Here is a 15,610-nt window from a genome sequence, read left to right as displayed (position 1 = left end):
TATGATTTTAATTAGTAAAGTTTTAGAAAGTTCTGTAGCCATTCTGATATAAAGATTAATAAAAAGAAAACTTATAAAACCTGTTTTAGAATACCATGACTCAGAAGTTCAAACAAACGTACAAAATTTAAAGAAAAAGAAATCCATTGTCTGTAAGAGAATTCGAAAGAATATCTGCGGACAGATAAAGAATGAGCGATTGAGAAAATCTAAGGGAGGAGAGAAGAGAAGAGAAGAGAAGAGAGGAGAAGGGAAGGAATGGGAAGAGAAGAGATTTTTTTGGTCTCTTTGGAGAGATTTTTTAGGAAAGATTTTGATGAAGTGTTTTATTTTAAAGAGAGTTTTTGAAGATGTTCTAAGAAAGAGTTATGAAAGATTTTAAAAAGGATTTTAAAGAGAAATTTAAGAAAAAAAAGTTCTAAGAGATTTTAAGAGATAATATGAGAAAAGAATTTAAAAGAATTATAAGAGATTTTAAAGAGATTTTAAGGAAAAGAATTTATGGAGAATTTAAAGAGAAACTTATGAGAAGTATTAGCAAGGAAATATATTTGAGTGACTTTAAACAAGTTTTATTATAAGTATTAATGTATTGTTATTTGTATGAGTTAATATTAAGAGAATATATATATTGATGAGAAAAAATCTCACTCCACACCTTCCTTTTCACATTTATCAAGCTTTTTGACAAAAAATGAACGCAGGGAACAGAATTTACTGAGGGAGATTGGAAGAGTTGGATTCAAATTCTTGTAAACCGCATGCGCCTCACGAAGAACAAACAACATGTGACGTGATTGGGTCTAATAAAAATGTAAGAAAACAAACGCAGATGATTTCATTTTGCATCTATAATATATATTGATTTTTATGTTGTTAACAGAAACTTGCCATCTCTTTGGTCTCTTTATTCAAGGTGTAGTCCTTCTCCTATCATGGGCTTGCCGAGAAATGTCATCGCGCTGATAAAATTTGACAACTGAGGCATACTTTTATTTGGGAAGTTGATAAGCTAGTGATTTCAGGCTGGGGCAAGGGATATTACCATTGTACAGCATTGAAACTACTACTTTTTTTGTCGTATAAGAAGCTGGGAATGGACACACTGCACGACCGATTGCCTGTCCCATAGCTTGGTGAGTCGAAACATTCGAAGCTTCTTCTTCTTTACCACCTTCGTCCGCTTTCTTTCACAATCACGTTTTGTCTTTCTTTCTCCTTTCCTGTCATGTTCTTTCAAGCCTTTCGCTGTCATTCATTATCCCGAGCACTATATGTCTTTTGGACAGTTTTGTGTACGTTTAGCATCTGTAGAAAAGCTTTGTATTTTCAAGCTATGAATACGAAAAGTCACTGAAAGTCAGGCCTGGATTAACCATTAGGCAAACAAGGCATTTGCCTTGGGTACCAAGCGTTTGAGGGCACCACAAGTCCTCAAGAAATTTTTTTTTTAACAAATTTAAGTCCAGAAACAACTGAAAATAGAACAAGTGCTATGAAAATGAAGAAATACATTATAATAAAAATTCACATTCAAGTTTGGTAAAATCTTGAATGCTTAAAAATTAACCTATGAATGAGCCGGTTTTTTCTATTTAGCTTTTTTTTAAACTAATTATTTTTTTCGCGCTTTATTGACTTTTTTTTTTTGCGCTTTAACGACTTCACTTGAGGATATTTTTTTATTAACAACGTGAAACTATTATTAAAGCTGTTTTATCGTTTGTTTTATCATTTTTATTGATTTTGATATTAAGGAATTATTTATAGGAGCTTACACCTTAAGTTTGTTGTTTTTTAGCCTTATTTTGCATAATTTTTTAATTTTTATGTAAATTACATTTTCGTTTTATGTCATTTAATCATTTTTATTTACATCTGGTGTAGATTATAAGTCAACTTTGACCCGTAATCGTAAACGAAAGACAGTGTTCAATGATAGTGATGCCCCTGAAGTATCTCTGAATGCCAGAGACAAATTTCTTATATCTTCATTCTACGCAATTATTGACAAACTTGAGACAGAAATGAGTAGACAAAGACAAGTATATAATGATGTAGCGGTTCGCTTTTCTTGTTTGGTCGATGGATCATTATCACAAACATCTCAGTGTTGTGAAGAACTAATAAATGCTTATCCTAAAGATCTGAACAATAATTTATATACTGAACTACAACAGTTTTATTCATATATTTGACACAAGTTTCCAGCTGCATCAAAATCGGAAAACAACACGTTCAATTATGGAGAATTATACCAAGTAATAGTTAGAGACAATATTGAATGTGCCTTTCCAAATGTTGAAATCGCCTTCCGCATATTTTTAACATTAATGGTTACTAACTGTTCAACTGAGCATTCTTTTTCTCAGTTGAAACGTACAAAAAATCCAAATAGATCAACAATGAAACAAGAAAGGCTCAATTCCTTATCTCTGCTTATGATTGAGGCAGATATGTTGCGTAAAATTAACTTTGACGATATACTCAAAGACTTTGGTAGATGTAAATCTAGAAAAAAAAAACTTTAAAATGTAAATGACTATATCATTTTGATTTTTTCGTCTAATAAAAAATACAGTTTGTCTATTATTACTTCGAAATTTATTAACTATTAATTTTAATACAGAAATACTTTATTGTAGGTTTTATATGAATGATAGTAGTACACACTACAAATATATTTGTTAACAACTGTTTTCTTTGCATAATATTGAACATACCAGCGGTCACAGTCAGCGAAAAATCAAGGGCCCCGGGCAGAAGGGGGCACCGATGTGGGTTTGTGCCTTGAGCACTAAAAAGGCTTAATCCGGCCCTGCTGAAAGTACAAAGGTTAAAATTACAAATAAACAGTCTCCCAAAAAATTTTAACATTTAGAAAAATTCTATAGGAACTATAAAATTAATTAGAACATAAAAGTAATCAATTACATAAAAATATGTTTCATTACATGAAAAATACAAAATTAGGGCCATAACGGCAAGACATCATGCATTTCCCGACGTGATTTTCACGACAGGAGCTATATTCTACTGTTAATAACTTTGACATCCTTTATGAAAATCTAAAGTAGTTAATAATTAGTATGTTATAATGTAAAATATTAGAGCTTTATTAAATGCTCCATGCAAAATTAACTTTAATTTACGGTGCAAGCAGCGTTGCATTTATAAATCACGGCGAGAATCAAAATGTACTCGAACATCATCCTACGATTCTTCAATGAGCTGATGTTAACTATTATAAAAAATATATAACTATTATATAAACTATTACTAAACTATATATTATTCGAAAGGTTATTTTTGGTCTATTTGAATCAGTCAAGTTGATTTCACAAATCTATTGTTAAAGCAAATTATTACCTTACCAACTGAATGAATAGAAGGAGGAGGAAAATATAGCTTTATAAATCCATACATTTAATGGCTTTAATATATTCTAAAGTAAATAAAGTTTTAAAAATTCATTTATTTGATGATTATGATAGTTACGAATTCACATTTTAAATCATTTGCTACAACTTTCATTTTTATGCTGATTATCACTTCTTCCATGGAGTTGCCCCACTATAAACAAATCCTGGAAAATTAAGGTGATGTAAAGTATGATTAAAAGATCAATCATGTAGTGCACGGTTCATAAATTATTTTAAAATACCAAGTTGTACTTAGAAAAAAAGGTATAAAAACTAACCCAACTTATCCTTATCAATTTATCAGATGGTCGCTTTTATCCTCTTCATTATTTGTCATCCGTACTTTATTCAAGTTGTACTATCTGATGTAATCAAATTTATGTTTTACTTATAATAACGCGTGTTAAGAACTGTCTTTATTTTTGTAAAAAAGGAAAAAGAGAGAAACAAAATGCTCATTTTGCATAACAAAGAAAGAATCATGAAAGGCCTACCTATTACCTAGTATTTTGGCTTCACTTTTATGGAGAGGCGGGTCGCCTGGATCTGAAAATTGAATTGGAATGTTATTTTCACATGCACTTCCTTCATTTTTTTAAGTATCAACAACGCCCAGAATTTGTGGTGATTAAACACTTGACTGGCTTGCAAGCATTTTCGAAATGCTTTGCTTTTTTACGTACGTCATTTTTTACAACTTTGACTTCGAATTAGAGCACTTTCCGTTGGTTTTCAGGTCTATGTTTTTATATTTTTCTGAATCAGCATAAATTTCTCTATCATAATCAATCATAAAAAATAAAAAATAAAAAAAGGGGGGGGGGGGGGGAACTGTAGTTGCGCCCAAAAATCTTGGGAAATTTGAACTTTTTTACTAATCTAAAATGTAACTTCTTTATTTTTTATAAGAAAGTAGACATTAGACGTGTGAATTATCCACTATAACTAACTCTACAGTTTTTACTTAAACTGCTATAGATTTTTCTAGTAAAAAAATTACATGAACTAAGTTTTATTAAGTTTTTTATTAGACAAAATTCATGAGACTTATTTTTTTTTAAAGCGAAAAGCATATTTAACTTGTCAAAATCATTTTGCCTCGATTGTTCGTCAAAACTGTTTTAGTGGTACGGATACAAAAATAACTTTTCCACAATAAAACCATAATTTTCCACCATAAAGACAAGACTTTATGCTGTAAAGAAAAGTCTATCCCTTTATTTTGTTCAATATGCGATATGTTGGCATACCTATATCTTTCAATAGTACTTGGAGAAACCTTAAAAAATCACAGAGGCGTTTGCTTGAATTGATAGTTATTAAGAGTTTATAAAAGTTTTAAGTTTATTTATCAGTTTAGTTAATGGTTTTTTAAGAAATAGTTATAAGCTTAGTCAATAAGCATGTATCTTATTATAATTTTAATGTTTAATTTTTATTTATTTACTGTTATTGCGATATTCTTGTTTATGTAGTTAAACCATAGAAGATCTATAAGCAGCATAAAGTTGCTGCTATCTTGAGTAGTTTATTTGGTAATTTTTTGAGACGATACCACAAAACATTTTATTTTTGAATCCTGATTTTAAGTAGCTATGAATAAAGATGCTGATACTTGCGAACTCCTTTCCTCTTTACTTAGACAAGTTGAGCCCTAAATTCAGCAAATATTGAGCTGATTGCCACTATCTTACACACTTAAAATTTAATGTGTTAAGATGAAGCATCAAAACATCTATCTCAAATCAATCTGCTTTTAATTTAACAACTTTCCTACATGATGAATAAAATGATTTCCGTTCTCCTGACATCAAATATGATGGCTTTAGTTTATTCTGATAGGGAAAAATAATAAGTGATCTTTTTGATGAAGTTGAAGTTATTTCTAACCTGTGTGCTATTCTTTATTAAGGTACAATGGGTGCTTATAAATATCTTGAAGAGCTTGACTTGCTTAGATTCTTATTTTGCATTCAATGTTGACAGCTTCATCACTTAAACGCAATTCACAGAGCTTCAAGACCAACATGACCTGATGAAACTTGAAGACTTGGTTACAAAGCTAAACAAAGTTATATTATTTACACGATGCAAGTTTGTTGTAGTGGAAAAAAGAGGCCTGTTGCTAATAGATCACCTATGGCAAACCTAAAGGTGAATGTATCAATGGAGCATGTTTCTTGAAATAAGTTCTTCTCCTTAACAGTGAAGTGACAATTTATATAAATGTTTTTATGAAAATGTTTAAAAAGAGTATTCAGCTGAATTATTACTTAAACCTAAATGGATTTCACAAACTGCTACAAAAAAAGTACTTGGAGGTACAGCTTAATGTTTTCTCCTGTTGAATGTTTTTACAAAACTTTAAGTATCACTAACAATAACTTATTAAAAAAACATGCTGATCAATACAGTGGCAAGTACAAGGCAAAGCTACTAAAGCTAATGGTAAGTTATGAAAAAATGCAATTACAACTAAATTTTACCAAGTAATGGGTCTTCTCATTGTTCATTAAAATCAAAGTGGGAGTAATAGCAATGACAGCAATATTGCTCGCATATTTTTTAACAATACTGACAAGGTATCAGAAGTAACAGGGCTTGATTTAGAATATTGGAAAGATTCTCAAATATTTTATGCTCACTGTCAAGTTGCCATTGTGTAAAAACAGGCAATTTTAGAATCTATTACTTAGAGGCTGCAAAGTTTCACATTATCAATGCTCTGCCATTGCCTGCTGGACAATTATCAGAAGATGTTTTGGAAGGAAGTTACAAAGCCTATAAAAGTGACTTTTTTGTTCTAGAAAAACCTCTAAAGTCATTACAACCCAACCTTTTTTGCAAAGACAAATTCCAAGAAAAAATAGAAAGCTGTTAGGAAGCTGCTGAAAACTGTTAGCATTGACATTATTTAACTTGTGAGATATTTTTGAGTTAACTGTTTCCTTATTGAACATATGTAGTTGTTCACTTGTGAATTGCTTTTTTTTTTTTGGAATTGCTAATTTATTTCTTCCAATATATTGGACGTCATATAATAAGAAGTTACTATTTTTGTGTGTGAGTGTGTGAGTCGATGCTTAAAAGTATGCCTTGAGTTTTAACTGAAGCCAAGTGAATTTGTTTACAATGGAAATAGAAATTAAAGAAATCAAAAAAGATTATAAAAAAATGGTAAAAGGTAAGTGGCAATTTTGTCCACCTACAATTTTAATAAATTTTCTATTTTCTATTTTTGTAGCAAGATACCAGATATGTAAATGCTATACGAACTATTAGTTGGGTTGCTTTGAGTACACGCAACTCAGAGTTTCATTCTAGGATTATTTAATACATGAATTTAATTAATGGATATATTATGAGACTGTTAAATACAAAATATAAATTTTTTTACATTTTATCATTTTATTCATATGTTATTTTATGTAATATTGCAGCTCTTAATAAACGAGTGAATTGTTTTTGACTTGTTATTGAAAACAACTTTTATTAAGGACATTTTTTGATATCATACATTATGAATGTTTTCAAGAAATGTATGATACATATAAGTTTATATCTTTAAATGTTAATAAGAATTATCCCTTATCATACTCCTAGTTTAAGATATAATTGCATGTAAAAAGACCTTATAAAAAACTTTGTAATGTGTTGTTTAATAAGTTTTTGAATGTAGAAGTAATTAAATCATCTTCTATACTTTTTCTATTGTTATATATTGTGGTTACAGTTATACAGAACTTAAATAATTTTATCATGATATCAAGTTGCCAAAATACTTGATCTTAAAAAGAAACTCAGTTGCCTACTATGCAGTTGTATTATTAACCTTCTTGCACACATCATTGGGTAGCTAAGAGCTGAAACGTGTATAAATTGTAAAACAAATGCTAGTTGTTTGAAATTTGAGATTTCTGAACAAGCAACCAATAATTTACGAAGTTGGCAGCAGGCAACACTTGCAAGTTGGTTAGCAATTATCATTTTAGACCAAATAAATGTGTTTCTTTCGTCTAAAATGAGTATTGCAAACTAACTTGACAACATAGTGAAGTTGGTCAGCAATAGTCAACTTATACAAATGCTTTTTCTTCACCATTATTAAACAAAATTTAAAATTTACACTTAGTTTAACTGAGAATTTGTATTTTATTTTATCATACTCTAAAAAATGAAAAACAGAAAAGTTGATATTTAACAAGTTGTTGTAAGAACACCTTTTGTTAAACGAAAAAATATATTTTATTTGAAGTTTATGTAAATATGTAATATTCCGTTGTTTTTTTTTAATAAAAAAACATGTGATGTTAAATAAAAAAAGTATTATTTGAAACTTAGATATTTATCAATACTTGAACTTAAGATTTAAGATCTGATAATGAGTTTCTTAATTTTCATATAACCGTTCGTTAATTCCGCCACCATCTTGATGCCAAAACTGACTTGAGAAAAATCTGCTTTATACGATATCCATTTATAATTTGAGATTCAGTGATCCTTGTGCATCGCTAAATTCCTAATAGTTGTGACGAATTTATTTGCTTTTTTTGCAATTTTATGTGAAGGTTTATATGTTTCATAACAAAAGCGAATAAATGAAAGTAATTTTAAACAAAGATTTCTTATCTAACGATATTTATTTAACTTATGAACACAATATATGACGCTAAAGTTCCAAAACTTATTCTACTGTGACAGATTTCGCTAAATTACGTGGGCAATCAACCTAAAAGAAATGTTCAAACATAAAAATATATTGCAAACAAAAAGTAGCTGTCAGCTTTGAACAACAAAAAAGTAACAAAAAAGAAACGATGAAATGTATTAAACTAAAAAACGTACGTCGTAACCACGTAAAACGGCAAGATGGAAAGAAAGAAGCTGCAATGGGATAACAGTGAGAACACCAGAGAGGCAATCCGGAACTTGTGGTATTTCCAAGCTGTTATAGCCTAATCTACTTGTTTCCTCGTCACCCTTTGAACAAATGATAATAGGACGACCTTTTCTGGCTAATACTTGTTGCAGAGCATTCATGCATTTCTGAAAAAATGTAAGACTGTAAAGTCTACTTTACTTCGTAAGCCGAAAAACACTACATAAGAGAAAATTCAAACTACACTACATAAGAGAAAATTCAAAAGCAAAAAACCCCTTACGTCATAGGTCTTATCTCTAAGTGCAATCATAATCACAGGCATGTCTTTGTCAACGAGAGCTAAAGGGCCGTGTTTCAGTTCACCAGCAAGAATTCCTTCTGAGTGCATATAAGTTATCTCTTTAATTTTCTAAAACATACATGAGGTATCAAAAACATCTAAAACACAAAACGCCATTGAAAAAGTGAGGAAGCTGAGCAGAAACTTACTAAAGCTCCTTCTAAGCATGTTGCAAACTGATAACCTCTTCCCATGACTAGTAAACTTTTTTCGTCTTTAAACGTCTTAGCGATTTCTTCTATTTTCTGGTCCAGTTTCAAGACTTCAGAAATATATTCTGAAAGAGTGGGCTATCAATTTACTTATTATCAATATTTACATATAAAAGGACCACTTTTTATAAAAGGACACCAAGGACCACAAATCATAAATTATAAAAAAAAAACACAACTTATAAAAGGGCCACTTTTGCTTAACTTTAAAACAAATAATAGTTAAAGAACGATCATTACCTGGAAAAACTTTCAAGGCTTGAATGATTTCTTTAACGCGCCCCTGCTTTGATATTCTGTCTTCTGACATCATTATAGCAAACATCACAAGTGCCAAAAATTGACTTGTATACGCTTTGGTGCTAGCCACTCCAATTTCCGGGCCAGCATTTATGTGCACACCGCACATGGTTTCTCGAGATATACTGCTTCCAACTGTATTTGTTATACCAACAAGAAGTGCACCACGACTCTTGCAATAATGAAGCGCCATCAGCGTATCAGCCGTTTCACCTATGAAAATAATCAAGACCTAATGTTGCGCACTATACCTGCCACAATAAAAGGTTTTTAAACAAGCTAAGAAAGAAACATTAACTCACCTGACTGACTTATGAAAAAACAAACATCATCACGAAATATTGGAGTGTTTCTATCTAAGAAATCGCTTGCTAGTTCTACCATTACAGGCAGTTCTGTTAACTCTTCCATAAGTTGGCGAGTCTAAGACAAAAAGAGTCACTATGCTAAAAACAATTGTAAAGCTAACAACAAAACATTTAAGATTTAGTCGGAACTACTGACAATAAAGTAAATTCATACAGCGACAGCACTATGGTAGCTTGTTCCGCATGCAATAAATATGAGACGCCTGCATCTTTTAATGTAATCCATGTGCGATGAAAGCCCACCAAGTAACACTCGGTTTTCTTGGAAATTTACTCTTCCACGCATTGTGTTGTAAACACTTTCGGGTTGCTCCATTATTTCCTTCTGCATGAAGGATGAATAGCTACCTTCAAGATAATATTTGAAAATTGATCCGTTAGATCAAGATAACGGCAACATAACTATAACAAGATATATTCTGATAGACGTAAACAATTTAATTAAGTTGCCTTGAGATTACCTTTCATTATTTCTTGGATCTCAAGTTGTAATGTTTGGACGTCCCTCGTTAATGATGTTTTATTGTTCATGCGTGCAATCTGCAGATCTTGAAGAAATATTGCATTTTTTAAACAAAATAAACAAGAGATTAAACAAACACTAAAGGAGTTAGGAAAAATAAAGCTTATTACTTCCATCTTTTACCCATGCTAAATCTTCATCCTCCAAAAAGATAACCCTCTTCGTATGTTCAATTATTGCGCTGTAACAAACAAACCAAAATACTTAAGGAAAAGTTTATCAATGACGAAATAAAAAGTTAATGAGGAATCTAGTTGGATCATTGTTTAAAACACAAATCAAACGATAGAAAGATTTAGAAATAAATTTCAAACCTCGCATCTGATGCAAAAAAATACTCCATGTCCGCACTTTCAGATAGTAGAAGTTTTTCACCCTCAGGGTAAGAACTCATGGAGGTTTCATCGCCAGCAAAGCCTGAATTAATAAGGCAGATTGAGTTATAGACAGTTTAAGATATGGTTTAAGTAACAATCAAATTGTCATTTTAACAAAAATGTCAAGATATTCACCATTACTCTGCCGTGCAGAAAGAACAGGGATTTGATCTACTATTATAGGTTTGTCGCTTTTGACCCCTATCAACAGTGGACTTCCACGACGAGTAGCAACGCATTGGTCAGGAAAATGACTGCTCTTGAAAACAAGAGCATAAGCTCCCTCCTAAAAATGAACATTCAGAGGAACTTATGAAATAACTGATATTTAAGAACATATAATTTATTTTAACAAAAATAAACACATATAAGTAATTTACCAGTTGACAAGTTGTTTTTTCCACAAGCTCAGGAAAGCTGAGCTTTGTTGTTCTTTCTGATTCCTGATCACGATCATATATATATTTTAGCAATTTAGCAATAACTTCGGTATCTGTCTGAGACTCAAGGGTGTAACCTTTTTTAGCCTAAATTAAGCACCAACATAGCAGTAAAGTTATTGATAAAAACTATATAAACTTTCATAAAGATAAGTAAATACTACATAGAGTTGATAAAAGTCATTTTCTTACCAAATACTGGCTGATATCTTTGTAATTTGTTATTATTCCATTATGTACCAAGACAAATTCTAGAAAAGCAGTAAAAAAGTATTCAATCATATGCATGTAAATATCATACATACAAATACTTTTATTCAACATACCATTATTTGAGTCCGACCGATGAGGATGAGCATTAAGGGGACTTGGCTCACCATGTGTTGCCCATCGTGTGTGAGAAATACCCAAATGTGTTGAGAATTCCTTTTCAAACTGTAAATTTTCATTTGCTGAAAAATAACACTTTCTATGATTGAGGAACTTTTAATTTACTTTAAACCATTCAATATTCTTAAACACATGTGTTATTACCTATTTCATCAGCAAGATTTTGAACTTTTCCCTTGGTCTTGATTATTCTAAATGTCATCGACAGAATTTTACGCATGAACATTGTAAATTTGCATATCATAGTAACTTTGCAAACTAAAATACTTACGAAACTTTACTGCCAGTTGCTTGATCAGAATCAACTGCTAAACCTAAAGTATTTTAAAAACATTGTGATAAACCTAAACTACCAATTTAAATAATATTAACTCACTAAAGAGATGTGAGTCCACTGGCAATATAAAAATGCCAGTTTCCAACATGGAATATGTGTACTGATTTGGATTAAGACAAGACATTGACAGTGTTTTACCTGCAGCTAGCTATATGAAGCAACAAAAAACTTCTTAAATCAGGTATGTAAACAACATGAAAAACCAATTAGAAAAACCAATGTCAGTTAACAAACTGAGTTTTTACATTTGTTATTATTTGATAAAAACACTCTAAGTAAATTAACCAAACCTGCAGAGTCGTATCCTCTATATTCGAGTCTATGAAGCCCGTTGACCAATGTGTCTAATATAAACTTTCTATTTCTTGGTACACCGTAGTTTAGGTAAGCAAATATTCCTTTTAAAAAAGAAGTTTGTAATGGTGTTAAAAAGTAGTACTAAAATACATACTTTGTAATTTTTTTCGAGAATAGTAGCAGTCAATCGAAAGGGCTGTAATGTCACAAGCAGACACAAACTTATTTAGAATCGTTAACTAGTCAGAAGCATGCATATATTGCATATCACATACTACAATCAATGGCTCGTTGTAGTAAGAAGTTTAAACTTAAGTTCATAGAGGACTTACCGCACATTTTTTTTGAATTCAATATTTCTCCGAAACGTTAACGTTGTTGTCAATGGTTTCATTGACATCTATGGTGAAGTTGAAGATAATTTATAGTTATTCATACAAACGATTTCTAGGCGTGAGAACAATTTAGTTGTTAAAAGTATGTTGTAATTTAAGGCATTGCGTCAGAATTTCTGCAACACAAATCAATGGGAAATTCCAACGGAAGCCTTTATTGGTTATCAAATGTGAAAGTCTTTTAAGAAGGAGAAAGTTACACTAATTGCTAAACGTTTTGCTACAATTACTCTTTAAAATGTTAACAATTGTTGACAGTTCACACGCAAAGCGTTTGTGCTATTTCTATGATTATTATATATAATTATTCCAATATCAATACGCATGCCTGCTGACCACTTTTTCGCTTCTTTTTTTTGGTGAAACAGTCATATTTTTTTAGTAAAAGCACACACACATACACATATATATATATATATGTATATATATATATATATATATCTAGTAGTATATATATATATATATATATATATATATATATATATATATATATATATATATATATATACTGCTAGATACCGTATAAGGTCGACATAGTGTAAAATGTTATATTAAGGCAACATAATTTTTTTTTTAATTTCAATTTTATTGCACATATTTAACATTAACATGTGTTATAAACAATGTGTGCTTGCTTATATTATGAATTTAAGCATGATTTACCACTAAAACAGCACAACTTACTTAAACTGTCGCCTTTAATTTGCGAGTAGCTAGAGGACTGTCGCCTTTAGTTTTTTATCACTAAAATGCATGAAAAGTCGACAGTTTTTAAATTTGCTAAAATCGATTATCAACCTTTTAGGAATTAGCAATAGGTGATATAATCAATATTTTAGTGATTTTTAAAGGTTATACCTTGTGCAAGACGATTGTTTTACGTCGCCTTTAATTGCTCGTCCATTTATTTGGCGGAATTAGGGAAAAGGGGGACATGGAGGACGGTTTCATATGGCCGAATTTCACACAAAGTGCAAATTAACACACAAAGTGCAAGAAAGCATTCTGCAGATTAAATTTTCTTTAAAAATTTACACTTTTTAATGACTTTTTTTACTATTGACATTTTTTAAATAGGCTACCATTATGGCTTTAAAACCCCTTCTCACGTCTAGTTCTAGACTGGATTTCCTCTTGGCCCACTTTTTCTTTTTCTTAATGAAATAGAAGGGTTCTCACTTCTGGACCCTTAATAAAAACTTCAAAGAAAATCAAATAGCAATCAACCAATGATTAATGTATCTCTTCAGTTATATAAATTTTGACTACACTGATGTTGCAAGTCTATTGTTGCAAATTCACTTCTTTTAAATGTTTATGGTAACTCTTCTAGCTTCATCACATTTATTTGTTAGTTCTCTCTGAACTGTTTTATATGATATTTCAAGCCAACTTTCTTCAATAGCTTAAGTTGCAAATAAATACCAACCAGACATAGTATTACACTCAGTCTTTTTAAAAAAACTCTCAAGTAATAGTTTTTTCAGTTCTTGAATTCCAGCAATTATAAGATCTTCTCACTAAAAAATAATGCAATTTCGCTGTCATCATTATCATATTCGCTACTCCTCATGTATATCAATGGTTCAAACTACTTAAATTAAACAGTTATTGATAAAATGACATAGAAAAAATGATTATCATTCAGTATTTAGCTACAACATTCAGATGTTATATTTATTACCTAAAATGTTAACATGCATCTGATACAGAATATTTTTTCTTTAGAAGGCTCAAAGTTTTGTCTTCAGATGAACATTCCATGATATTATCCTCAAATTCTATTTTATCTTCAGTATCCAATACATACTTACATCAATCAATGCATACTTAGACATAAGATTTTTTTGTAAAGGATAGGTTTTAACTAAAAATAAAAGCAAATGTTGTAAAGAAGCAACAAATCACAATCAATAACTAGTATTAATAGAAATCTATCATACATTGATAAATTTACATTTAAATCACTGGTAAGGTTTATTCTTTTTTTTTAGCAAGTAAAAAGTAGCCTTAAAAACAATACATTTTAAAAATACAAATGAACTTACTGACAGTGATCACTTTCCTTTCTTTTTCTTCTCTTTTTTATGTATGTTTTTAATAATCTTTTTGTGCTATAATTAAAACGAAAACAGAAACTTTAAGCTGTACTGCAAAAACAAAACAAAACTCTAACCAATATGTATGTTATGCCATTATAAAACCTTATATTAATTGAAGTTTAGAAGAAGTTTTCCAACTTTAGTAATTTCCATTAAACAAAAACACAATATTAATGGAAGTTATATTTTTGGAAAATAGAAAAGTATTTTATGCTAAATGCTCATTTTGCTCCATTCCTTTAATAAATTCCATTATAAATAGAATGAAAGGATATTTTGAATGTAGCTGTAAAATGACATAATGCTTAGGAAAAACTGCAGATAAAAAAGGCATTATATACTTCAAGAAGCTTATGCATATAAAACTCATCTATATTGTAAGTCACATAAAATCTTTTTCAATTCAAAGTATATCTTCTAATTCAAAATTAAACAAACTTTAGTGTAGAGGTTATTGATACACCTTGTGCAGTTTAATGTATTTCATATAATGATTTGATATACAGTTGTTTAGCTTAGCTAAAAACTGTTTTAGTTGTGACCTAAATACATCTAGTATAATTTTTTTAACATTAGGTAGGATTTATTTATGTTTATCTAGCTAGCTACATTTAAAAATTACGACTGTAAGGAACTGGTATAATTGGCAACTTAGAAGCTTGCATTACTGTTAGACATGGCATAGGTCAATAAACGTAACTGAAAGTCTTTTCAAAGAGAAGCAATTATTTATGATTTATAAACAAAATGAGAAGTTAATAGAGCTTTTCGTGTAAGTGTTATAAAGGCGACACTTTAGCTCGCATAAGTTTACTCATACGGGTTTTTTGTTCAGGAAAACTTTTTTGTTGTGTATATGTGCCACTGATCTCAAAATATAACTGGATAGCGTATTCAATTGCCTTTTTCAAAAAAAATTGAAGCCAAAATTGGCCTCCCAAGATGGCGGCGATCGGAGCTCCTAGCGGTGATCGATGTACATTTTATAAGGCTTTTTACAGAAATATTAAAGAAAATAAATAGAGTTTTGAAAGAAAAACTAGACTATGGAACAAAGTTTTAATGACTTTAAAGAAATGAAATGATTTCTAAAAAAATCAGACAATTAAAGTAATTATTTTGATACTAAGGTATAAAATATTCGATACTTTACGATTAAATATTTACTTTACGATCAAATAATATTTATGCATAATCTATGTACCTTTTAGTTCTTAGTTACCCA

At 30.2% G+C, this 15,610-nt stretch overlaps 1 protein-coding gene and 1 long non-coding RNA gene across 2 annotated transcripts; both read right to left on the bottom strand.

Annotated features, from left to right (window-relative positions):
• Window positions 1-8,027: 8,027 nt before the first annotated feature.
• On the bottom strand, window positions 8,028-12,345 carry LOC149884788 (glutamine--fructose-6-phosphate aminotransferase [isomerizing] 2-like). The gene is made up of 18 exons (XM_090095684.1): window positions 12,221-12,345; window positions 11,882-11,989; window positions 11,526-11,568; window positions 11,399-11,445; window positions 11,191-11,316; window positions 11,057-11,115; window positions 10,805-10,951; window positions 10,560-10,710; window positions 10,362-10,464; window positions 10,158-10,228; window positions 9,986-10,072; window positions 9,679-9,872; window positions 9,459-9,579; window positions 9,097-9,369; window positions 8,794-8,921; window positions 8,585-8,713; window positions 8,268-8,468; window positions 8,028-8,151 (listed from the first exon to the last, which is right to left on the bottom strand). The coding sequence occupies exons 1-18, from the start codon at window positions 12,225-12,227 to the stop codon at window positions 8,107-8,109; spliced, it is 2,040 nt and encodes a 679-aa protein (XP_089951810.1). The 5' UTR covers window positions 12,228-12,345; the 3' UTR covers window positions 8,028-8,106.
• A 1,167-nt stretch (window positions 12,346-13,512) lies between these two features.
• On the bottom strand, window positions 13,513-14,489 carry LOC149884787 (uncharacterized). Its single transcript, XR_016455159.1, has 3 exons — window positions 14,332-14,489; window positions 13,968-14,150; window positions 13,513-13,803 (listed from the first exon to the last, which is right to left on the bottom strand). It is a non-coding gene; the product is annotated as an uncharacterized LOC149884787 (long non-coding RNA).
• Window positions 14,490-15,610: the final 1,121 nt, after the last annotated feature.

The sequence above is a fragment of the Hydra viridissima genome, unplaced genomic scaffold, assembly GCF_058129835.1.
Source record: "Hydra viridissima isolate aposymbiotic clone 2 unplaced genomic scaffold, HvirCarnegie_v1 scaffold_8, whole genome shotgun sequence".
Lineage (NCBI taxonomy): Eukaryota > Metazoa > Cnidaria > Hydrozoa > Anthoathecata > Hydridae > Hydra > Hydra viridissima.
This window is presented reverse-complemented; position numbering and strand designations above follow the sequence as displayed.